This window comes from Macrotis lagotis, chromosome 1, assembly GCF_037893015.1.
Source record: "Macrotis lagotis isolate mMagLag1 chromosome 1, bilby.v1.9.chrom.fasta, whole genome shotgun sequence".
Lineage (NCBI taxonomy): Eukaryota > Metazoa > Chordata > Mammalia > Peramelemorphia > Peramelidae > Macrotis > Macrotis lagotis.
The window spans coordinates 228,344,516-228,371,667 of record NC_133658.1 but is presented as its reverse complement, the minus strand read 5'-3'; the positions used below and the strand labels follow the sequence as shown (position 1 = coordinate 228,371,667).

The following is a 27,152-nucleotide window of genomic DNA, read 5'->3' as shown; positions in this document are numbered from 1 at the left end:
AACATTTTTATCCTAGAGTACCGTAAGTACTGGTAAGTACCCTTTGAGTAAGGGAATGAAAGACAGAAAGACATTTTAGGGAAATCATTTTGGCAATTGTGTGGAGGAGAAATAGGATTGGAGAGACTCAAAGCAGTTGAGTGCTAGTTGAGTCTATTGTTTTAAACTGGGGCAAATGATTAGGGTTTAAGCTAGGACCCACTAGCTATGTGATTTAAAAGAAGGGGACATATATAAGAGTTGTGAAAATTAAAAGAACATGATTTGGTAAATGATTGACTTTGTGGGTTGAATGAGAGTGAGGAGTCAAAGAAGAAACCAGGGGTGAGGTCTGGGTGATTGTAGTTTCCTTTCTAGTAATAGAGAGGAAAGAATTGGAAGATTGGAAGAGCAATGGTTTGGGGAAAAGATAAGGAATGATATCTGCAATACAGACCACAAATCATATATGCCTTTTCATCTTAGGTGGTTCAATTTATCTGAAATAAAATGAAAATGGGGCAGGTGAAATAGAATTCTTGTTCACTGGTCACTGTTCTTGAATATAACAGCCCATCCTCTGGAGGGTACCTGCCATAGACACAATGTCATCTCTAGGACAGGGGGAATTTTTTTTGGGGGGGGGGAAATTTTTCCAATAGTGTCAGTACAGCAGTGGCTGTTAGTTAGCAATTAAGTAATAATTTTCCTGAAAGACCAATATGGTTTTCAAATTTGGGAGGTTAGGAGTTGTCATAGCCTATAGAGAAGACTGACTAGAGGAGGAGAGAATAAGGGTATGTGCTGTTGTATTTGAGATGTCCCATGATCCTTGGAAGGTCAGGATACAACTCATTTAACTTTTCAAATGTGCATTACAGTCCCCACTTTGCACACTACTTGATCAGATGACCTCTAGGGTCTTTTCCATCTCTTCACAATAAATGATTCTATTCCAATACATATGTGAGTAGCAAAGAGAATGGGCCTATTGATGAGGATGATGGTGATATGGGGGAAACAAAAATACTGACATTAATTATAGATACTGGAAAACTAACAAAATAAAAAAACGTTAAGTATAATCTGTCTAGGTAAAAGTGGTGTTGGGCAAGCTATTATGTGATTTGCTATTAGTGGGATTCATGCCCACTTACCAGTTAACATAATGGGTCAGATGAACTGGGCTTGATATTTTAAATGACCCCAATACTGAAAACTCAGTTCATATATGCTCAGTCTTTAGTATCTATTATTTATATTTTATGGTCATTTGCTTATATCTTAAAACAGTTAAAAAGAATACTGATGAGGTTTACTATGAAGGCACTTGAAAATGCACAAGAGGTTTTAGGCAAAGGTCAGAAATGATTTCTTCTTTTCCTTCCTCCCCCTTTTCTTTCTTCCCTTTCTTCCTTCAAACCTCTTTTCCACTTCCTCCCTTACAGCCACCTATTTTTCATGAAGACCTCTAAAGGTTTCCAGGATGGACACATTTGGTATTCAATTTTCAGCCGCTCCCCTCGAAGTTCATTTACAAGAGTTCAAAGGGTGTCCTGTTGCTTCTCCCTGCTCCTCTGTACTATGCTGACCAGCATCATGTTCTGGGGGATCCCAAAAGATCCAGCTGAGCAGAAAATGGATTTGGGTAATTTCTGCCTGAATGGGGACCATGGGTCAGAGGATGGGCAAGATGCCAACATTGCTACAGCATCAGCAGCAAGCATTTATTAAGCATCTACTATATCTAAGATATTGTGCTAATTGCTGAAGAGATACAAAGAAATGGCAGAAACATGGTCCCCGCTCTCAAGGAATTCACATTTTAATTGGGAAGAAAACATTCAAACAATCATATACCCACAGATATATTCAGTGTAAATGAGAAGAAATTTTAGAGGAGGATGCTTTCAGTAAAGGAGCAGGGCTAGAGCACAGAATAATGATGAGGAAAGGCTACTGTTGCTTAGATACTAGGCTTTGTTTGACTCATGGTTTTAGCCTATCAGTTCCTCATTAGACTGGATATTTTTGAGGATGGGGAATGTAATTTTATTTATTTTTTGTTATATTTTATGTTTCAAGCTGTCTCTCTCCCACCCATACCAGAGAAGGCTGCCATTTAGCATATATATATATATATATATATATATGTGTGTGTGTGTGTGTATGTACGTGTGTATGTATATATACACATATGTGTGTATGTGTGTATATATATACATACATATATATATAGTTATATAGTTATTGTTGGCTATATGTAAAACTTTACCAAGCATACTTCTTTTTTTTTTTATCACTTCTTTATCTGGAGGTATATAGGATTTTCCTTTGTATTTGATTTGAGTAGTTACAATACTCAAAATAACAGTAATTTATAATTGTTCTTAGAGCAATATTGCTATTACTATATACAATGTTCTCTTGATTCTGCTCATTTCACTCTACATTATTTCTTGCAATTTTTTCCATGTTTTTCTTCCATATTCCCCTTCTATCATTTTTAATAATCTGATAGGTATGAGATGCTATCTCAAAGTTGTTTTAATGTGCATTTCTCTAATCAATATTTATTTAGAATATTTTTCATGACTATATATATATATATATATATATAGTTTTGATTTCTTCATCCAAAAACATATCTTTTGATCACTTATCAATCAAGGAATCACTCATAAATTTGAAAAAAATCTCTATATATTTGAGATATGAGACCTTTATCCAAGAAACTATAAAATTTTCCCTAATATTTTACTTTTTTTTCAAGGACTATTTTGTTTTTTGCATTTCTTTGTATTCCCAGCACAGTACCTGCTATGTTCTTAACAAAAGCTAATTGATTAATTGACTTTCTTTTGACTATTTAGGTAAAATTGAATTCACATGGCAGGAAGTAATGATTGGTTTGGAAAGCTCCCTCCTTATGTTCCCCATCAACCTACTTATTGTTCAGATCTTCCGGAACACACGCCCTTGGACACCTAAAGAGGAGAAAACTGCAAAGTGCCCTGTGTCCCCACGGACCCCTCCCTCCCCAGAGGCTGCCCAAGGGCAGCTCCTCCTCACCTCTGAGACTGTCACAAAGGCAAGTTTTCACTCTGTGTTCTGGGATTAAACAGAACAGAAATCCCTCTGGCTGGATTTTACTACAATTTTCAAAGAAGAGGAATTATTCCATGGGATAAAAAGGCAATAAATCTACCCAACAAATATGCCAACTTCTCTCACTGTCTGAGGCTGGTGATCACCAGACTTCCAAGCTGGTATTTCACTACTTGATCCATATATCGCCATTCCATAAGGCAAGGGCAGAAGCATCCCACTGGTGGTCCTTAATGACCTGGAAATCAGTCTGGCTTGGCCATGGCAACCTCAATAAATCTAGAAGCTTTTTAGGGGGTGAATTAATTAAATGTTTGACCAAATCTAGCAGGCTAATTTTTAAGCTAATAATTTTGGGCTGAAAATTATGTAATAAATATCCAAATGGCCCTCAACAAAAAGAAGATTCCTCTCCTCCTCCTCCTTGAGGGAAGAGGGAAAGAACAAGAATTTATTTCTATGCTAAGCACTTAACAAATATTATCTCATTTGATACACACATCGATCCTATGAGGCAGCTGCTGTTATTATCCCTATTTTATAGTGGATGAAACTGAGGCAGACAAAGATTAAGTGACTTTCCAGGGGCACATACCTAGGAGGGGTCTGAGGTCCAATTTGAATTTGGGTTTTCCTAACTCAAGGCACAATGCTTTAATCACAGTGCTATCTAACACAGACACACAACAGAGATAAGGATACAAAAACAGACTCAGCTAAACAAACTCCCCAGAGCAAAACTGTTTGGCCAAGATGAAATCTCACATATCTTGTTTTTTCTTCTTCCAACACTATTCTGCAACATGGAAATCAGTGTAGAAACATCAGTCCTGAAGCCATTTCTAGCTATTTTTTCCTAAACTGCATACAGGCTACTTCAAGGAATAGAAATATTGGTGCTTTTCTCAGGGCTACTGATACCAGCTTCTGCTTTTCTGTCTTACTGATCACTAACTCCCTTTCTTCCTGATTCTATTGACATTGTTGCCTTGGAGGAGTCTGATTTTGGAGGTCTTTGTACCCAGAATAAAAAAAAAAAGCAAAGATACCAACAGCTCCCCAAAAAGTCAGACCATCATTTGAATTTTTTTGTTATATGATTTTCTAGATTCTAATCTTGCAAACATCTTCATACTTGAGGGTGAAATCAATCTTTTTTGCAATGTCCACCTACTGTTAGGTATGATAGGTCCATCCAGCGTGGTACAGTGTGATGAAATGGATAGAATACTGGGTTTGAAAACTACATTCAAATCTGATTTTAGATACCTAATAGTATACAACCTTGGGGAAATCACTTAATCTCTATTTGCCTCAGTTTCCTGACCTTTAAAATAAAAAACAGACCTGCCTACCAGACTTGTTGTAAGGACCGTATGGGATAAAAATTCACTTAAAAAATATAGAGACTCCTGAAAAGAAAGTTTATTTTGGCTTTTCTCAATTAAAGGGCATACTCCAAGTCTCACAGAGGTAGTGAAGACCAAGTTGCTGCCCCGAGGTGACAATCAAGCAAGATTATATGGCCTAGCATGATTCCCCCATTCTCTAGCCCCCCCTTGCAACCTGATTGGTTAAGGTTTTCAGAGTTACAATCTTTATTCAAAAAAAATCTACCCAATAACAAAGAGAAGAATAAAATGTTTTCATAGAATATTACCTCACCATCCAAATGGTGAGGATATCAGCAGAAGATTTTTTTTTTAGTTTTTGCAAGGCAATGGGGTTAAGTGACTTGCCCAAGGCCACACAGCTAGGCAATTATTAAGTGTCTGAGGTCAAATTTGAACTCAGGTAGTACTCCTGATTCCAAGGCCAGTGCTCTATCCACTGCACCACCTAGCCGCTCCTCAGAAGAAATTTCTAATAGTTTTGTTGTCTATCTAAATGAATTAATGTCTGAGTATTCAAGGTCTTCTCAGAAATGCTACTATCTTCTTAGTTTAGTACTTATCATCAAACAAGAAAAGGCAGTCTGCTGTTCTCCCAGTCTATCATCAAATAGGTGGCTAACTAAGAATGAAAGGTCTCTTCTCTGGAAGTATTCCACTATTTCCCTCCCTAAAAGAATCAGGAGGGTGTCTGACTGGGAACGCAAGGCCTCTCTCCCTCTTTTTTTTCTAAGAATAGTCTAAGAATAATAGTCAGTCTTTGTTTTAATAATTTTTAACCCTGAGAGGACTTCACTAAGAATATTAACTCTTAAGAGGGAATATTCCACTCAGGACCAAGTAAGATAATAATTGGAAAACACTTAGCACAGTGTCTACAACACAGTATGTTCTATATAAATGTTAGCTACTTTCATCACCTCTTCTGTCACTATAAGGGAGTAGGAAACCATCTAGGACTAATCTCAAGTCAGTCTCTTAGAAAGTGTTTTTTCTTTCTGTTTTTTTGTCAACTTGCAGGATATTTGGAGAATAGTCAGCTCACTGCTTAAAACTCTGAAGATTCCATCTCCTGCTTCAGGCTCAGATCTGGGGAAATCAATGGATATTAATAAACTACTGGCTTTAATAGAAGAGATAATTTGCCCACAGAAAAAAACTGGGAATTGTTTTAATGAGGAGGGAAGGAAAAAAGATAATGTCTCCATACTTGACCTTAGGTCTCTCAATTTAGAAGGTAAGTTGCAAAAAAGAATAAGTCTCTTATAGCCTTTGTGACCAGCTATTAGATGTGACCTCGAAACTTTCATTCTTTTTGGAATAAAGCAGAAGCATCTTTTGTGGCTTTCCTTTCAACTTTTGTATAATGACCCAATCCAGGCTGGTTTATAGTCTTCAAGGCCCTAATCCTAGCCTTGCAATCTCTTTCTTTCATCAGATGACCTCACTTCCAGTGCCTGTACCTTCATTTTCATTCCTCACTAAAGCCTTCCATCCAAATTCTCTGAAGTCACCTATTCACCGTAGTCACAGATTTTTTCCTATATTGTATCCATTTCAGAAGAAAATGTATCCTTTCTATTTATCAAAGCTAATTCTTCTACCTACCTTGATCCCAGAGTCTTCATCCTCTATCTAGGCTCTTGAGTATGTCCACTCTTCCAAATTCTAGCCTCATACCAATAACTGCCTACTTGACTTTTCTAGTATGGCATGTCTAACCAATTAATTCAACAGTTCCAAAATAGACCCTACCTTTGTCTAACTTAATCAATGCCTCTTCCCAGATTTCTTATTCAGGATTTCTGTTGATAGAAAGACTATCTATGTCATCCACACTCAAAGATTTGAGGCTCCTCTCTATGGGAGGAAATCATAAGAAGGCAGTCATCAACTCTGATTTTTCCTGCCAAATATGTCTTTTATTGCTTTAAGAACCAAGAAGTTTAGACTTTTACAACCATATTACATAGCAGTTACCAAGCTGACTTACCAGCTCCTAGTGTTCCTTTGTCCATTTTATCCTTTAAAAGGCTATTGGACAAATATTCCTTAAACATCACTTCTTTGTCTCTTGTGTTGTGCCACCCACCTGCTCAAAAGCCTTCAGTGGCTTCCTGTTTTCCACCACATCAAGTCTAGAATCTATAGTGCAGGAAATTTAACTTTTTACTGGTTGTTAATGGTTCAATTTCAACTTAGCAAGAGATCCCCAAGGGAATATATCAGGGATCTAATTGGCACCTTGCTGAAGATTAATTTTATCAGTGATTCAGATAAAGGCATAATTCACATGTTCATCAAATTTTCACATGACACAAACTTGGGAAAAATGACTAACACAGTGGATGACAGAGTCAGAATCCAAAAGGGACAATTATAGAAGACTGGGCTGACTCTATTAAGAGGAAATTCAATAGGTGTAAATATAAATTTTAAGCTCAAGTTGAAAGAAAACCAATTTTGGGGGAGGAATGGTTAGACAGCAATTCTGAAAAAGATCTGAAGAGTTTAATGAACTTGAAGTATATTATGAATCATAAGTATAGCACAGCAAGCAAAAGAACCCAATATCATGTTAATCTATAATAAGAAAGGCATAACATCTAAGAATAGGTAGATGATACTCTTTCTGAATTCTTTTCAGAATAAATAAGAAATTTTAAAAAAATTCTGACACCACAGTTCATGAAGGAATTAGTAAATTAGAATGTCTTAAGGAAGGCAACTGGGATGGTCCTTAAATATGTGTCTTATGAGGATAGGCTGATGATATTGCATACCTTTAGTCTGGAGATCATGACGACTATGAACAAATATCTGAAAAGCAAACACATGAAGGAGGGATTACTTATTTTTCTTGGCCCCATGGGCAAAACCAGGAATAGAATGCTATAAGTTGTATAGAGACCATCTTTGGCTTGGTGTTCTCACAGACCTGTCCAAAGTCAAGTGGTTCCCTCAGGAAGTAGCAGGTTCTCTCTTCCGAAAATTCTTCAAGCAGAGGCTGGATGGCTACCTGCCAGGTGTATTATAATGGGTATTCCTTCTTTGATGATGTGGATAAGATAGTCACCAAGTCCCTTCCCTCTCTCAAATTCTGTGATTCTGTCTAGGATGTGCCATGAGACATGGTTTAAAAGATGATCAAAGTACAGGTGTCTGCAGAAAGAATTGCTATCCCACACATGAAGGGAGAGTCAATAGCCAAAAGTGATCCAATATTTTATGCAACATTTTTCAGTAACTCACAAGTTAAAGAGTCAACATGGAGGCTTCATTTTTCTTCAATGCAGTTCAGTTTTTATGCTTTTTAGCATTAGTTCTGAGATATAGACTGAACACACTTTTAAAATTTTGTTTTGACAAATCCTAAGTATACAACGATCTCATCTTTTTTGTAAGATATCCCTTAAGAAGAGATGAATCATTTCTTTTTATCCCCACTACTTATTTATGTATTTATATATGTATTTATTAGATACTTAATAAATGATGAGTCAATTGATCTGACTCTATATTAGTAATCCTTAATGAGATTAATATTCACCTTCTTTCACTTGTACTTAACAATTTTCACAGTATTTTTCTATCCATTATGTCATTTGATCCTCTTAATATCCTTGGAAAAGTCTCAATTCAGGAATCCATTCTACAGATGAAAAAACTGAGGCCCAAGGGTGAAGTGACTTGCCTGAGGGCAGATATGAATAAGTGAGACTAGAACCCAGTTTTTTTCAATGCCTATTCTAGTCTTTGATACCAAATTACAACTCTCTGCTTGATTTCCTTACTATGTCTCACGAGCTTGCTAATAGGAGTTTGCAAAACAAATACCTCCAAGACCCAAGGACAGAGCTTTCTAGTTTGATGATACCCTCTACAATGTGTGCATCACTCTTTGAGCTGTTGACTCTGCCCAGGAAGTTTTGTCAAGAGATACCCTTACTCACAGCAGCAATTATCTTCTCTAGTTTGTTTATTTCTCTGAGAAATGCTCATATAAGAATGTGCCAGACCTGGCATGGAAAACTGTTTCCTTTAATGATCCCATAATAGACAAAGTATATCTGTACTTGAATGAACCTTGTTCTTGGGGCTTAGAGGTATTTCTTTTGCAAGTTGTCTCTCCATTCATGCATGCACACAAACTTCTGTGTTCTGTGAAATATATCTTGTCTCCATTGTCCATAGACACCATTCAAATTCAACATTTATTAAATATCTATTTTTGCAAGATATTATGTTGGGTAAATATTCCATATTGCTCTCTAGATGTGAGCTTATTTGTCCAATAACCACTAAACAGCTTTGGGGTTCAGGGTTCCCTTCTTTTAACTCGAAATCTTATTGTGCTCTTCCAAGAAGATGAGTAAGTGGGAAAAAAAGGAAAAGGGGTAAGGCAAGCCCAGGGGGAAAGGTCAATGTAGATGTTATCCACTTACTCCTGTTCTTGACCTTTTTGTATTTAGATACAGCCAGCAAAAGTGTAATGGGACTGTACCCCATTCTATTATTCATAAAAGGAGTAGAGGGAAACTACGATGAAAAGAGAGGTTAGAGCCAGATTATAGGGACATTGAATGCAAGGATAAGGGCTTCTGTGATGCTAGCCCAGGGACTTTCATTCAGTAACTAGTGGGTACTTTGTAAATGTGTGTGGAATGAATAGCTAAAGCTCCAATAGAAGATCATGTTGCTTTCCTTGAGATTCTGGGTATTCCAGACTGTGGATAGGTCTGTCTGGAAAGTGAACATAGTGGAATAAGGGAGATTGCCTAACAATTTCCAGAAGTAATAGAAGGAAGAAGGGCAATGGTATAAAATAGAGTAAGGTCAAAGAAGAGCTGAGCACAAATCTCAAGACAGAGGAGAGAAGAAGACTGAGATGATATACAGAATCAATATTTCTCTTCTCTGAAAGTAGGAATGGAGTAAATGTAAATGTAAAAGAATGATAGACACAGAGGAGAGATATTAGCTTTCTTAATTTTGCCCCAAAGGGCAGAATTAGGGAAGACTAACTAGTAGGAAATACAAACCAGAAGATTTAGGTTCTATATGAGGTAAAACTTGATAGCATTTAGAACCATTTCAATGTAGAATAGATTGCCTTAAGAGGTAGTAAATTCCTTGTCACTGGAGGTCATTGAGTAGGTGCTGGACAATCAATTGCTTTTTATAAATGCTGAAGAAATTTTTTTGGTTGGGTTAGAATAATTGTGAAGTCCTTTATGTCATGGGTATTCTGATTCTGTTGGAAGTTAAAAAATAAAAACAAGGGAAAAAAGTATAGAAAAGGATAAAAGGTTCCAAGCAAATTTTTGCCTTCTTGATGAAAGTAATCTTAGAAGGGGAAAAAAACTTTATCTCCTCCCCATTTGCTTCTCTTCCAAGGGAAGTCAATCTTCTGGACAGAGGACACTGCACAGGACTGTCCAAGGTACCACTTGTCACCCATATCTGATAATAGCCTGGTGCAAATAACAAATGTCCACAGAGCAAATTTGAAAATGTAATCATTGACTAACTGGGGATGAGTCCAAAGGAACTGTTTGGAATGACTCAGATTTACCATGAGGTTGGAAAACTGTAGTCAGTTTTTAGGCCAGGAAAACTTATGATGACTTTTGAGCCAACTTCCAGGAAAAATCAAAGGATGTTGTGTAGATGAGGGATCATAGAATTAGTACTGGAAAGGGATCTTAGATGTCATCCAACCTAATTTCCAATTTTTACCCAAAATCATATAAGTAGTAAGAGAGCTAGGATTTGAACTCAAGGTTTCTAATTTCAAATCCAATCCTCTTGAAACTATGTCATATAGACAGACTAGTTTTTAGCAATCTACTTTCTTCATAGAATTCAGTATATTGGCAAGCACAAGTACACTACATTTTTCATGGCCTATAAAAACAAATGGTTCCCTCTCCTTGATTGGATTCCCTATCTTCTACCACTATGGCTAGAGCTCCTTCTCTCACCTATTATGAAAAGCTTGTACCCCAAATTGTGGTTTTGGTCTTCCAAGAAAATGGAAGACATTATGTCTGCCCTCTCAGTTCTCTCCAAAGTAGGATTTATGTAGTAATAAAGCACTTTCAGCTTTTTCTATTGCCTAAAACACCAAGAACCCAAATGAGGTAAAAACACAATGAACTAAAAGCAAATCCCTAACTCAATCACTCAGGATTCCCATATCCTTTCTCCACCATGTGGGGAGGATTGCATAAGCTAATCCACTCACTTGCAACATTTTATCTTTATACTTCCCAGTACCTAGGAAAACCAAAAGTCAGAAGCTTTCTCTGACTAGGATAGCAGTGTGGTAGTACTCTGTATTTCAATAATGCTCAGTCAGAAAACTGAGGGACAAAAAAGAACAGGAGGCAGGATACATCTGTATGACTGTGGTACCCCATTAAGCCTCAGAAAAAGAGCTCAGTATCCATGTGATAATCCTGACCCCTCCTTCCTCTCCCGGTCTCACTTACCCTAAATTATTTCTAGGCAAAGAATAAGACTGGCAAAATGTGAATTACCCAGCATGGGAGGAAGCTGAACCAGCTTTGAGGTTCAGCCCTGAGGGGAAGGAGACAGAAAGTGAGCATTATGGGAAAATAAGGGGAAAAGACTGAAATTATCAAAGATGTCAAAAGGAAGAAAAATCAAAGATTTTGAACACTAGGAAGACATTAATTTCAGAAAGGAATATGGCCTCCAAATCAACTAAAAGAGCCCAAGAATGCATGAATAACTATTTCAAGACAAAAGAAAGTGATTCAATGCCTGATGAGGTAGAGAAACCTATGGATTCCCAAGAGACCGTAGAGCAGTGCTTCTAAGGATTGAATCCTACTTTTTGCTGCCAGAGACAAAATCAGCTTCTTCACTTCCTCCAAAGTCTCATTTTATACAGCTTCTGTCTTGTTAAATCACACATATAAGTACAAAAAAGATTTCAAAAATTATGACATTCTTGGATGCATATGCATTTTTTCCAAGGTTGCTCTGGTTGGCAAATGGCAATAAATATGTCTATTATATTATATTAAAAATGTATTTCATACATATATATGTATATGTGTGTATGTGATTTAGATATATTTACGATGTAGACATATTATAGATCTATGAGAGGCAACATAATATAGTGGATAGAAAGATGACTTCAGAGCTAGGAAGATCTAGGTTCAAGTCCCTTCTCAGATGCATAATGGCTTTGTGACCCTTAACTTCTCATTTGCTCTAGATATTTCTTTAAGACCTAATTTGCAGAAAAGTGCTGATCTAAATTGATGGAGTTAATGTCCTCATCTAAGAGTTCTTTATATCTAGTCCCCATCATAATGTGTGAATATGTATGTGTTATCGTCCTTTTAGGAGGCCATAGGATTATAAATGTTTAAAAAAAAAATGTAGTTTGTGATGCTGAGTGAGATGAGCAGAACCAGAAAAACACTGTACACCCTAACAGCAACATGGGAGTGATGTTCAACCTTGAAGGACTTGCTCATTCCATCAGTGCAACATTCAGGGACAATTTTGGGCTGTCTGCAATGGAGAGTGCCATCTGTATCCAGATAAAGAGCCGTGGAGTTTGAACAAAGTTCAAGGACTATTCCCTTTAATTTAGAAAAAAAACCAGATATCTTATTGTCTGATCTTGTTATCTCTAAGACTTTTTGTTTCTTTCTTAAGGATATGATTTCTCTCTCATCACACTCAATTCGGATCAATGTACAACATGGAAACAAAGTAAAGACTAACAGATTGCTTTCTGTGGGGGGGGAGAGGGAGGAAGTAAGATTGGGGGAAAAATTGTAAAACTCAAAAACTCAAATAAAATCTTTAATAAAAAAAGTGAGAGGTGGAGGGAACAGTGACTCATATGAAGTTGTAAAGTGTGGCATTGGTCTGTACATTTTCTGAATAAATTTTTTTCCCCATCACAACATTTTCAGAAAAAAAAAAATGTAGTTTGTTTAGTCCAATTCCTTCATTTCACACGGAGGTTAAGGGATTGCCCAAGGTAGTATGTGTATAATGGATAGAGTGTTGGAGTCTTGAGTCTACAAGAACATAATTTTTAATAACTCCAACACTCAGATGTGTGCTTGGGCAAATCTCTTAACCTCTGGCCTTAGTTTCCTCATGAGTAAAATGAGTGGACTTGACTAGATGACCTCCAAAGTCCCTTCCAATACTAACTCTAGGGTCCTATGAAGTGATAGACTAGGATTCAAGTTCAAGTCTTCTGATTTCAAATTCCAGCTTTAAACCTATGAAAACAAGAGCTTTAAGAATTCAACTTTAGAAACCTCCAAAGGGATGTTTCTGACCTCTGAACTGACTTCTGTCTGCTTAATTGTCAAAAAGGAGTCACTCCTTTCTCTATCTCTCCTATGTTTCTATAACCTAATTGCCTTCAGTCTTCTACTCTGCCCTTCCCAGATCACACAATGTCTAATTCATGAAAAACCAACGTTGGTAGGGAACTGTCCACAGCTAAAGCTTCTATAAAGAATATCAAGGGAGTGAGTTTAGTCCTTATTTCTAGACTTTAAAAGGACAGAGGCCCAATCCTTATGACAGAATAGTTAAATTTGGAGATTTATTCTATATTAACTCAAACTTATTTGAATATCTGGTTCTTTGAACTCTTGCTTGAATTCTATCTATGCTTAACTGTTCCAGCTTTTGGATAATGTACCTAATTTAAATTCTTTCTCCCAAATACCTCTTCCCCACTCCTAACTTCTACTTTCATTGCCTGGTAATATTTCAAATATTGACTTTCTCTGCCCCTTAGACTGATTCTGGCTCTTTATCCCTATTTTACAGTTTGGTTCTGCCCAAACTAACAAACCCTGCCCATGTGCCTGATTATGCTGTAGAAAGCTCTGACTACATCCTATTACCAGATCAGTTCTGATGCTAAGGGAGCAGTATGCCTATAGTAGCCTATATTCAGAGTTAATCCTTGAGATAGCAGGGAGTTTGGTGGATTAGGTGACAATAAGAGGAGTTTCCTTTTTTATGCCAGTTTTACTAAAAATTGTCCACCAACTGATTTGTTATATTATTTCTCTCTTTGTCATCCAGATCAAATCAGAATCCCCAGAATCAAGAAGGAGATGAAGAACTGGCTCCACAGCAGTGACTACAGTCATTATCTCTTTATGCATCTTCAACATGTAGAGAAAGAACTTGAACTTCTGGGGCCTCATGATTTTCATGATTCTAAGAGCCATGCCCAAGCAATGGTGCAAGTCCATTACCTGAAAAGCCTTCTGGAAAACCAGGATAGTTTCCAAGAATCAGCCAGCATGAGGTAACCTTGGATCAGGCTGATTCTGCCTTAGGAGATAGCATGTAATCTACTGCCCACCTGACCCAGTCTAGCACAGCTGATAGCTTCTGCATACAGGGAGGAGATAGACCTTTCAGGAAGTACTCTTGGTCACTTTTACTCAGATTCACCTCCTACATCCTTGCCAACCTCACACCTTAGTCTTCCTGAAAGGAAGATTTCTTAAGTTCCCTATATCGCACATCAAAATCTGTCCTCTTATCCCTCCTGAGAGGAATATTCCAGAAAAAATAAATTAAGACTTCTACATCTCACCAACAACCACATCCAGACACCTGCAGTCTGAGAAAAGAGTCAATTAACAACTCCTTTGGGCTTCTTTCCAGGAAGGAAAGCCATCCTTTAGTCCTTAATTTCCCAAGGGATCATCTAAGCCAGGGCTGTCCAACAACACTTTTAAAAGTTTTTATTGAAACAGTAGACATATATATTTTGATTTGCCATTTTAATGAGATCTTTGTGGTAGCTCAACTTCATTTAAATCACACTGTAGGGCTTGATCTAAAGATTCTTTTTTTTAGGTATTTTGAATCAAAAGGTTTGACCCAGATGATATAGAGCCTTATGGAAGTGTGGTCATAGAAAAATACTGTCTACCCCAATTCTACAAGGAAAGAAAACCTGGAAACAGACTAAAAAGAATTCCCCTCATTCATTATGGAAACCAAATTTACTTTTAGGCTAAGGGTTTGTTAAAAATGAAGGTATTTCCTTGAGTTTTAAGTAACATTTCCCAGACATAGTCCTACCCAACAAATTGATGTTCCTTGTGGATAGATAGATGATAGATAGATAGATGACAGATAGATGATAGATAGATAGATATAAAAATCTATCCAGTAGAATTTTCACCAGGGGTTAAACTCTATGTTGTGGCCCTCCTTCCTTGCTTTCCTCTCATTTCTCTTTCTCTTCTTTCCCCTTCTAGAGTCCAATCCACAGGGAGCATCATTGGGTGCAACAAGCAAGGCTCTGCTGGCCCAGGTCTGCCCTGGTGGTTTGCCCTCATTGGCTGGCTGCTTGTGGTGAGCACCAGTGGTGTTGCAGCCTTCTTCACCATGCTATATGGGCTGCACTATGGAAAAGACAACTCCATCAAATGGCTTCTTTCCATGGCAGTCTCATTTGTGGAAAGTGTTTTTATCACCCAACCCTTGAAGGTAATATTCCCTGCAATCACCCAGGGCCTGGTTTCTCATGTATAGGAGAGTTCAGATGCAGGGAGACTAGCAAAGTCCAGGAGTCCTTAGGGTGCCCCAACAGGTCAAATGGCAATGCTCATGGGGTCTAGAGGACAAATGTTAAGACTCAGTGGATCTTAGGACTCAGTGCAAAGCAGATATTAAGACCTAGTGGTTTTTAATCTTATCAAAAAGATTGTAGCTGGTACTCTATTCATATAAGCAATCTAAGTGACCAAATCTAACCACATCATTGCATCTTAACTACAAATGTGGTATTTTCTACCTTGTTCACTTTACTGTATCTCAACAAATTTATTAAGCATCAATCAACCTATAGGTATTTTTAAGCTTCTGATTTGTGCAAGATCCTAGTGATACAATGATGAAAAAGAACCCACGAGTCCTCTGCCCTCAAGTTGCATACATTCTACTGTGGGAAAATAAGGTGGACACAAAAAAAGTCTAATGGAAGGAACAGAGTGATGGAAGCAAAGGAAAAATCCAGACAGAATCATCTAGGAAAATTTGAGATAATTTTCAACTATGAGGATTAATGTTCACCTTCATGGTGAAGATAGCTCTTGATCTGGAGCTTAAAGGAAGAAAAGGATTTCTAGAGGCAGAGATGAAGATGATGTTTCAGATCTGGAGAAGGGCCTCTGCAAATATTTTGAAGGAAATGACAGGTTAAGATAGTTAAGATATTAAGCTCCAGTTCACATCAAGAGAATATAGAGATTGCACAGGGTAAGAGAATCTTGTGTCTTCCCCAAAGCAGAGACATTGGACAGGAGAGGCAATCTCATGTCAATGTCTAGGCCAGGGTAGGCAAAATGAGTCCTGTGAGTTTTAGCATTCATAGCTGGAGGTTCTCAACTGAATGTAAGCTCCTCAAGGGTAGACAATTTTGTTTTTGTCTTTTTATCTCCAGGACCTAGCAGGGTCCATGAGATATATGAGATACTTTATTAATTCTTATTGAATTGAATTTCAGGTCCTGGGATTTGCTGCCTTCTTTGCCCTAGTCTTGAAGAAAATTGATCAAGAGGAAGACTATTCAGCACCTATAGCTGCACACCTATGCGGCCCAGGTAATTAATGGGAGTATGGTAAAAACTCCCCAGGAGATAGCCCTCATTCTATAGTTTGCAGGGATTTTGCCTCCCCATACCTAGAGCTAAAGTCATCTTCTGTTATTGAACAAAGTGAATCAGAAGAAATAATAATTCCTTTGCCTCATATGAATATTCATTTGTTCAAAAGAAGTAGATTTTATTTCACCAAAATAACTCAGTTTAATGAAGGACTTTCAAAGGCTAGGTTCTAGTCCTAATGTCACTGATTTGTTGTGTGGCCTGTGCAATTCACTGGCCTCTCTGAGCCTCAGCTGTCAAGGCTATAGAATAGCTAGACTCAGAATCATAGTCTCACAAGATCATATGTGTAAATGTATAACTTATATCAGATTATTTGTTGAATTGGGGAGGGGAAGGGAGTATGTAACTTGAGAGTAGAGGACTTATAAGCTTTTTTTCATCATTGCATCACTAGGATCTTGCATAAAAACTTACAAAAAATGAATGCTGAAAATTATCTTTACATGTAATTGGGAAAAATTAAAAATTATATATGTAAGTATGGAGGAAATCTCAGAGGTAACCTAGTCCAGCCCACTCATTTTACAGATGAGGGAACTCAGGCACAGACAGGTTAGGCAATTAGGGCAGGGTCACAGAAGTGACTAGGTCCTTTTGACTACAAAACCCAGCTTTTTTCCTACTTATTCTATTTGGTTATAGAGAAGAGAATTAGGAACAGCGCATGTGAGTTATGGAGAAGCAGATTTAAGTTCTATGTTGTTATTAAGTAGTTTGTTTTATATATAAAATTTTTATTTATTTATGGCAATGGGGTTAAGTGACTTGTAGTCACACAACTAGGCAATTATTTAGTGTCTGAGGCCAGATTTGAACTCAGGCACTCCTGACTCCAGGGCCCGTGCTCTATCTACTACACCATCTAGCTGCCCTATTTTCTTTTCTAGATGAGGAAACTGAAGCAGACAGGTTTAAGTGAATTGCCCAGGGTCACATAGCTAGCAAGTGTGTGAGGCCAGACTTGAACCAATGAAAATGAGTTTTTCTGACTCCAAGTCCAGTGCTCTACTATACCACCTAGCTATTCTCTTAAAAATCAAAGCTGTACAAAAGTGGAATAAGCTATCTCAGAAGGTAGTGGATTTGTTGATAAGGCCTTTAAGTGAAAGACTTGTGTTTGAATGTAGGATACTACTTGCTAACTAGATGATCTTAAGTAAGTCACTTGTCTTTAGGCCTCAGTTTCTTTATCTGTAAAATAAGTTGGTTGGATTAAAGCAGTAGTTCTTGAATCTTTTGGTCTCAGAATCCTTTTATATTCTTGAAAATTTTTGAAGACTTCAAAAACTTTTGTTTATGACTATCATTTTAATGGATATTTACATTAGAAATAAGCTAATACATTTTAAAATATTTAATTCATTTAAAAATAACAATAAATCTATTTCATCTTCACAATAATAAAATAACAATGAAAAATAACTAAATTTTGCAAAACAAAAGAAATTTAGTGAGAAGAGTGGCATTGTTATATTTTTGCAAATCTCTTTAAGGTTAAATTTAATAGAAAATAATTATCTTCTGCAGGGAGTTGAGCATAATGCTTCTGCATTCTGTCTGTTGCAATATATTATTTTGGTTGTGCATTAAAAAAACCAGCCTCACAGGGATAAATTTTAATAGTCAAACAACATTTTGATATTATGAAAATAGTTTTGTCTTCAAAATTCTGTTGAAAGGGTTTTAGAACAAATAGTAGTCTTCATACCACACTTTGAAAACAGCTGGATTAAATGTTTACTAAGGTCCCTTCTGACTATAAAGGTATGAAGTTCAATAGCTCCTGTGGAATTGCTTTAACAAGAGGGAAAGAAGAATTGCTACCCTTACTGCCTTCACAGTCTCCTGAAACTTTCCCTTTATTCCCTGACAGAGCTTTCCTAGTTGCTGCCAAACACTACCCATTTGGGGCCTATAACCTCCCCCTAGAGAAGATATGAGGAGGAACGACTAGGCACAATCATCTAGAATCCCAATAGTTACCAAGCACTTAATGCTTTCTAGCAAATTTAATTAATAAGCATTTATTAAGTGCTTACTAAGTTCCAGGTCCTATCCTAACTGCTAGGGATACAGAAAAGAGGGAAATGATCTCTAACTTAGAGCCAGAGATAGAAAAAGAGAGGACATTGTCTCTACTCTTGTACACTTACAAGATGAATCCGTGTCAGGGGAAAAATGGATTTGAAATGAAAGGACTCTAGGTCAAGTGCTGGATCTAACACTGACTAGTTAATCAATTAATAATAGTGTATCCCTCCCCTCCTAGACCCCAATCCTAGCTCCTTCTCCTTTCTTCCTATAGGTCTGAATCAGAATTTAGAATATTTGGGGGATACTTCCTCTGACCCCAAAACAGGACCCAAGATCTCTCCATGTGTCTAGGACACAGACTGAGTAATTTGATTTGTGTAAGACCAACCAGCAGCACCATTAGTTCATTATGAAAGTCTCTCAAAAAAGCAGACACAGTGAGGGCCAAGGCCTCTTCAGAGCAAGTAGAAGCCTTTGAGTTTGCATGTAGCCTTTATGTTAGAGAGCTCATTTTACTTGATTCAGAGACCAGTGAGCTTGACTCAGCCCTAGAGATTGGGACTTTAGTAGAGATCAAAGCAGAACCCCATCTAGGTCCTGGCCAGAGCCTAATCTAAAAACAGAATTATCATGTTTTCCTAGGAAGCCCTTCTTACTTAGAGTGTCTCCCCAAAAGGCTGAGATGCCAGCTCCCTAACTATGAAGCCCTTCAAGATTTCTTTACTAGAATCCTTCAATATTCATTTGGTCATCAGCACATCTGGCCATCATCCCTTAGACTTGGGATTGAGATCTCCCTCCCAAAATTTTTTTTCCTATTGTAGATTCCAAGTAACTGATGAAAGAAATTCCTGTGGGTCACATGTCAGACCCCAGGAAAAACACTCTCAGCCTCAAGGTGCCACTGTGTTTTGCATTGACAGATTCAGACATTTTCTTCCGAGCCCGTAGGGACAGTCAAAGTAGCATCTACCAACCACCTCTTGATGCAGATGTTGAGAAGATGAAGAGAAATCGCCTAAAGGAACAGAGAGCATTTGCCTTAATTCGAGAAATATTGGGTAAAGTCTCTTTTTGGCTTATTTCATTTTTCAGTTGTTCCCAATTAGGGTCAATTCTTCCCTCCAACCCTAAAGCCTATCCTTGTGTCCAGGATAAGAATTGAAGTGATGGAGATGGTAAGGAGGAGAAGAGTAGTAGAGGCATTATGAAGGAAGAATCAACAAGATTTGGTCACTATTGGGAAGACTGTGGAGGGATGAATCATAGATTCAACTCAATTGAAACAATACTTATTACTTTCTACTTATGCAAAGTTCCTATTTCTAGTGCTTGGGAGATTTTTCTCCCTCCCTCCATTCCCTCACCCTTCCCCTATCAGTCTGATATAGATTATACATGTATAATCATGTCAAACATATCTCCATATTAGCGATATTGTGAAAGAATCAGAACAAAAGGAAAAACACAAAACAAAAAAATTAAAAGTGAAAATAGTATATTCTTCATTCTAGTCATACCCCATAGTTCTTTCTCTGAATGTGGATGTCATTTTCCATCATAAGTCTTTTTGAATTGTCTTTGATTACTGTATTGTTGAGAAGATACAGGTGTTTCATAGTTGGTTACTACATAATATTGCTATATACAATATTCTCCTGATTCTGCTCACTTCACTCAGTTCATACGAAATTTTCCAGGTTTTTCTAAAATCTACCTGCTCATGATTTCATACAGAACAATAGTATTCCATCATATTCATATAGCACAACTTATTCAACCATTACTCAATTGTTGGGCATTTCCTCAATTTTCAATTATGCCTTTGGCAAGCATAATAGTCTGGAGGGGAATCCTTTGAGGGGAAGATAATTGGGTAAAGTCAGGCTTTTCTTAGACCATGAGAGAGGTTCATTTGGGAGGTTCACGAATCTCCTAACAATCCTTTTTTCTTCTTTTCTAGCTTACATAGGGTTCTTATGGATGCTTTTGCTGGTTGCTTATGGACAGAGGGATCCTAATGCCTACTATTTCAACAGGCACCTAGAGCACAGCTTCTCTACAGGGCTGCAGGGTGTACTCAGTTTCCAGGAATTTTTTGTGTGGGCCAAGACCACATTAGTGAGCAATTTGTATGGTTCATATCCAGGTAAAGATATCCTTCTCTCTTTCTCCTTTATCTGTCCTTTTCTTCCCTTCTTTCCTGAAATCCTTCTAGTCCACCCCCCTCATTTTACAGATGGAGAAACTGAGTTTCATAGAGTTTGTTTTGCTTTGCTTTAACAAATCAATTTTATTTTATAGTCAAAAAACAAACACAGTAGGATCTTGTATTCTCTCCATCTTTCAGTCAAACATGTGATAGTGAAGATGTGGTCTAAATGAAATATTACTTGTGAAGTTCTGCCTTTTCCTGTATAAATACTTTTATTAAGGATAATCTCAATATCTACATTGATTAGTCTCATAAAAATTTTATTTGGATGGCAATAATATTATTAGTAGTTATGGGCTATTCTCTTGGTCTCCTTTTGGGGAGAAATATGAAATTTCTCCCCCATAGTTTTGGTACTTTTCTGTTTCCTGAAACCCTGAGAATCAGTCTCTCAATATCCTCAGAATTATGACACTTAAAGCACAGACTCCTCTGAGTAGTCTTGGTATATTATTTTTTTCAGTGTCATTTTCATTACCTCTATAATCATAACTAGGACTCCAACATTGAGTCTAAATATGTGGTTCCATTAAGGTTGGACATTACCTCCCCTCAGCCCATTGATAAAGAGGAAAAGTAAGTTGATGTCATAAACTAGGCTCTGGGACCCAATCTGTGGAGATGGGACAGTATAGTCATGAACCCATGACTACCTCTTAGTGAATGGGTTACTCACACCAGTCGATTTTTCTGTCCAGGTTTTGTTACAGATGGAAACTCAAAGTTGGTTGGCAGTGCCCAGATCCGCCAGGTCAGAGTCCACAATGATTCCTGCTCTGTGACCCAGGAATTGTGGGCTTCTCTTCATGAGTGTCATGCCCCATATTCCCTGGAGGCTGAAGACATGTCTGACTACAGTGAAGGTTGGAATAGCTATGATTGCAATGAAAGTTCTAGCCTTTCCCAGGCTTGGAAGTATCAAAGCCAGGCCCAGCTACGAGGTCAACCCATCTGGGGAAAATTCACAGTCTATCGAGGAGGAGGCTATGTAGTGCATTTGGGAACAGATCCAAAGAATGCATCAAGGTAGAATCTATAATCTTATATAACCATTACAGCTAAGAGATCTCATAGACAGGGGTGGCTAGGTGGCGTAGTGGATAAAGCACCAGCCCTGGAGTCAGGAGTACCTGGGTTCAAATCTGATCTCAGACACTTAATAATTACCTAGCTGTGTGGCCTTGGGCAAGCCACTTAACCCCATTTGCCTTGCAAAAACCTAAAAAAAAAGAGAGATCTCATAGAAAATTCTCATCCAACACCTTTATTTTTCGGAGGAGACTACTGAGGTACAGAGAGGATCAAAGACTTACCTACCTAAGCACATAGCTGGTTAGTGGCAAAGCTGAATCTTGTACTCAAGGTCTTCTGATTTCTAATCATGTCCTCTTTCCATTACACACCACTGTCATGCTCAATCATTCTATTGTATCCCTTTGGAATAATATTGGGCACATTGGTATCCTTTAGATTAAAATAGTTCACTGACACAAAAACTCAGTCTGAGATGTAGACAAGAAAGAGGACTCATTTCAAGGCTTCCATTGTCTCTATTCAATAGCTACAGTTGTACCATAATCGTCAAGGAGATGGCTCTATAGCTCTCTACTAAATCAGAAGATTCTAGACATCAAATTAAATGTCTAATACACAACCATCTTACAGCACCTTGGTAAATCTCCAAGGTATTGTGAGGAGGCACTCACACTGATAAGTTTTAATTCCCAAATGTCCTGTAACACAAAATGGTAGAAATCATCTGTAAAGTTGGAAACCTCAAGCTGTCACTACTGTCATCTTGAGCTATCTCCTTAGAAGTCAAAGAGCAGGGGCAGCTAGGTGGCACAGTGGATAAAGCACTGGCCCTGGAGTCAGGAGTACTTGAGTTCAAATCCAGCCTCAGACACTTAATAATTACCTAGCTGTGTGGCCTTGGGCAAGTCACTTAAGCCCACTGCCTTGCAAAAAAATGTCAAAGAGAAGTCATTGACAAGACCTAACAAATTGGATAGTTATGTAGATACCCAGGGATATCTTTTTATTTGTGTGTACAAAGCAATAGCCTTAATTTTAAAAATTAACATATTTTGTTTTTATATAACATCTTTGTTTCTAAATACATACCTTTCCCTTGTCCTATTCAACTCTTGTTGCAAAGATTTAAAAACAAAGATAGGAAAACAGTTCAGCAAAACTAACCAAAACATCAACTGAATTTGAAAGTATATCCAAGGTTTCATAGAAGCTAATTTCAGCAAAGAAAGGAGGGAAGAAAATTTTTAAAGATTTCACCAAAATCAGAGTTGCTCACTATAATTACAAAGTGTCAGTTTGGGGGGCACTTTCTATTAATTGTTCTATTTACATTGTTATTGTCATTGTGCATATTTTTTCCTGGTTCTGTTTAACTCACTCTGCATCAGCTCACATAAGTCTTCTCAAGCTTCTATGAATTCTTCATATTCTTTGTTTCTGATGAAGTAGCAATATTTCATTAAATTCATATACTACAATTTGTTTTGTTATTCCCCAAATTGATGAGCATCTATTTTTATTTCTAGTTCTTTGCTGCCTAAAAAAGGCTTCTCTGAATATGCTGGTATCTGTCAGAACTTTCTTCAATCTCTTTTGGGTATATGTGAAAGGTCACATTTTAAATATCATGTCTGTTGATCTACTTAATTTATTCCCTAACCCACCTAATGGAATGATATGCAATAGAATCAGCATAATCTGTGGCAGAAACCCTGTGCTTTGAGGCCATAGGAGTTAGCAATCTTTTATTGCATATGAAGAATCAGAAGCAAGAGATATGGGATCAGGGAGGTGTCTCATGAGAAAAGGATGTGAAGTTGGACAAGAACTGGCAGAGTCAAGCTGAAACCTGGCAGGCAATTTGGAGTGAAAATACAGAATATCAAGAATACAGCTGTGGATCAGAACAAGTGGATAAGCCAGAGTCAAAGGCACCCATGAGGAGCAAAGTTCAATGCAGAGAGCAGACCAGAGATTAAGTGAACATACAGGAAATGGGAGGCCATAAGCATCAGATGTCTAAGCAAGGCTAATGATCAAAAGTTCAAGGTGACCATCAATAGGGATAGCTCCAGGGTAAAACAAATTCGTGCAATCATTGAGAAATGCTGGGGCCAACACCAAAGCCTTGCTGACAGAGATGGTTTTTTTACACAGATCCAGAGCTTTTTGATGGCACTGACTGAGGAAAAAAAACTATAGAAACAAGGTGAAGTTTGGCTTTTCAGGTGGGAACAGGGGAGTATTTGGCTAGGTGAAAGATGGGGTGGGGCTGGAGCACAGTGGAAATACTCTAGAATTTGTTTAATACTTACCTAATTCAAAGAATGGACCTCTATGTGGGAGACAGGGACCAACCATTTGGATTTGGCACATCTCTATTAATTAACTTTGGAAGTCACATCTTTAGTAACGTGAATGATCTGACTGAGCTGACTGATCCCACATGACCATCACAGTGGTATAGTAGAAAGGAAACTGGGTTTAGACTTCAAGAACCTGGAACCTCATTTTGATTCATCTACTTGATATTTATCAGACTCTGGGAAAGTCATCTACCCTCCTCCGGGTCTCAGTTTCCTCTTTTGTAAAATGAGATGTTCAGATGATAAAGCCTCAAGCATTCATCCTAGCTCTAAATCCAATGATACTGAGTTTCTTGTCTCTTGGTAGGATTCTGCAGTATCTCTTCAACAACACCTGGCTGGACACCTTCACTAGAGCAGTGTTTGTGGAGTTTACCGTGTATAATGCTAATGTGAACCTTTTCTGCATTGTGACTCTGACTTTTGAAACAAATGCTGTAGGTAAGAAATGTCTGGTTCTCCTATTGCATAATAAGACAATGTAAATACTGAGTACACCAGACTTCCCTAAATCCTGGCTGTCCTAGGTCCTGGATTAGAGTCTTGGAGAGTGTGAGGCAGAAAAATGGCTTCCTGCTATGGCAATCTGAAGATTAGGGCCCAGGGGTTCAAGGGAGGATTAGGAGACTGAGAATAGAGGAGCGATGTATCAGCTATGGCTGGAAGGGATGTTAGCAACTATCTCAAACCCCTTATTTTTCACAGATGGAAACTGAGGACCAAAGGGGGAAAGCAACTTGCCCAAGGTTTACACCAAGCTAGCCACAGAGCTAGAACTAGAACCTAGGGTCCCAATTTGTAGTTCAGGACCCTTTGTATTATATTTCAATGCTCCCATGCCAGTGACTAGATAGGGTTACCTATCTAGAGAGTAGGGTTGATTAATGAAGAGAAGTCCTTGTTTTTTACCTTATTACCAATATCCTTCATTTTGGTCTGCTAGGGGACTGTGTATTCCATCTCCTATTTTTTCCTTAAAGGTGAGGGAGCTCAGTTGCAATTTGGTAACAACTTCCTACTCACCTCTTCCCAGTGGTAAATTCCTTATTTTTGCAGGATGTCTCCCAGAACACTAAAAACATCTAGAGGACTGGGAATTTAAGTGCTTGTATTCACTATCCAACTGGTCATTCTCTGTAGCAAATGACATCTTGTCTTTCTCCCTTTCTTCCAGACCTTTCTCTAGTTTCTGCCCCTGGGCTCTCCTACTGGAATTCTCTCAGCCCCTTTAAATTCTATATTTGTGAGGGGTTTTAAATTTTTTCTGTCCAGGCCCAGCAGGAACCACAAAATTTTTCTTAGATAGAGAATTAGTTTGCTGAAGCAGAAAGTGTTTTATATCTGAAGTAGAAGACCTTGGATCAAATCCTACACTTTTTATGTGATCTTTGGCAAATGACCTGAATTTCAGTTTCTTCATCTGTCACATGAGGATGAAAATAACACTTACATTCCTTACTTTATAGCTGTGAGAAAAGTGTTTCATAAATCTTAAAATTCTGGGAATTGTCATAGATAAAAATTGCCATGAGAGCAGGTATCATATTATATGTAATTTGTGACTCAGCACTAGCCAAGTTCAGTGTTTATACAGATTAGTTCCAATCCTAAGGACTGAACCTAAAAGATTCCTCCCTCTTCTGTCCCTTTCCCTCCCTTTTCTCTCTTTTCCTTTCCTCTTGTTCTCTTCTTTCTCTCCTCTTCCCTACTCTCCTCTGTTCCCTCCTGTCCCCTCTCCTACTCTCTTTTATATTTTGCCTCAGCCTAGAATTCATTCTGAGACATCTCGAAAATACAGTTCATGTCTAGGTGTTCAAAGACATGGGTAAAAGATTTCCCCTAGCTGTCATACAAGTATGAAAGATTATAATGTATATATCACATAGAAAACAGTCTTTTTTTTAATTTCACAGAAAATGCAAAAGATGCAAATGGCTTTCCAGAGCTCATAAACAATGCAGAAAGCTCATAAAGGACCTAAAATAGCTCATAAACAATCAATATAAATCTTGCTCCGTAGTGGGTTCCACTGTTCCACAGGGTCTTAAAGTCCTTTATACTTAATGTTAGCCTGAAGTTGAACTAACTGTCATTGGAAAGAAACTGAAGTTGAGACTACTAGACAGATAACACCCTACCATTCCAATGAATCCCTCTTTAACCTCATGGAGACATATTCATATTTAGAATTATAATGCCAACCGATTAATCTTGAGGGAAGCTCCAGGCACTAAGATTACCTCAGAGTCTTTTAGTCCTTTCAACAAAGTTGGGCATATTCACCCCCCACACACACACACAAAGAGAAGCTTTCAAAAGTCCCAAAGGCTCATCTTCAAATTGATTAGGGAATTCCTTTGACCTCTTGTACATAAACTTTGTACCCATCCCAGTACCTATCATGGTGCTCCACACACATAGTAAGTTGAATTCAATTCAACAAGGATTAAATATACACTATGTCAGGTTGGTGATCACAGAAAGACAAAAAACTAATAGTCCTTGTCCTCAGAGGAGTTTCAATTTGGAAGGAAATTAGAAAGGGAGGGAGGGAGGAAGAAATAAAGGAAGAAGGAAGGAAAGATGGGAGAGGGGAGAAGGGAAAAGGAGGAAGGCAAGTTGAATGAATATATACCCTAGAGAACTGAGACCTTTTTAGTAGAGGGAAGAAGTAAAGTGGGGTTGCTGTGTGTTAATAGGATGTTTCCCCCATTTAATTTTTTCAGGGGCTTTCCTTCCACAAGTAGAACTGCAAAGTATCCGACTTTATCCCATCACCAATGGTTTACATGTCTTTGTTGTAGCAGCTGAAGTCATGTACTTCCTCTTCCTAGCCTATTATATGAACATTCAGGTAAGATTGGGTGTATTCTGAGTAAACAGACTTGAAATTGAAACAGTCCAGAGTGAAGGACTGGGTACCCAGTTTCCTGGCAAGAAAGGTTTGGAGTGGCAAACAAATATATCTTATTGTGGGTTCTTAGAAACACTATTATACTGGGGCATGGAAGGAAAGGGTCTCATGGTAAAAGAAGGCCATCATCACTTACCTCTAGAGTTGAGCATGTTGATAGACTCAGCAAGGATGGTTCAAGATAGATTTGGATATAAGATAGATTTGGTGTTAGCTCCCATCTAACTCCCATTATAATCTGTCTAACCCCCTTTGATATCTCCCTACTCTGATTTCCAATGTCTATTGCTTTCACTTATCCTCAAGGCTTCTCAGAGCCTCCTTTTGCTAGCACCTTCCCAAGTCTGCTTTCCTATAGTAACTCCTTGAGTTCTTGATCTTTCCTGGCCATCTCTT

General features: G+C 37.9%; 1 protein-coding gene across 1 annotated transcript in view; it reads left to right on the top strand.

Moving 5' to 3' along the window:
- The window catches only part of LOC141504613 (polycystin-1-like protein 2), a 157,984-nt gene that overhangs the window by 100,556 nt on the left and 30,276 nt on the right, over nucleotides 1-27,152 (top strand). The window contains 11 exon segments of the mRNA XM_074209734.1: nucleotides 1,428-1,627; nucleotides 2,853-3,070; nucleotides 5,499-5,715; nucleotides 13,584-13,812; nucleotides 14,780-15,011; nucleotides 16,030-16,126; nucleotides 19,150-19,287; nucleotides 20,190-20,375; nucleotides 21,140-21,467; nucleotides 24,150-24,283; nucleotides 26,569-26,696. Coding sequence (XP_074065835.1) covers nucleotides 1,428-1,627; nucleotides 2,853-3,070; nucleotides 5,499-5,715; nucleotides 13,584-13,812; nucleotides 14,780-15,011; nucleotides 16,030-16,126; nucleotides 19,150-19,287; nucleotides 20,190-20,375; nucleotides 21,140-21,467; nucleotides 24,150-24,283; nucleotides 26,569-26,696 — 2,107 coding nt within the window.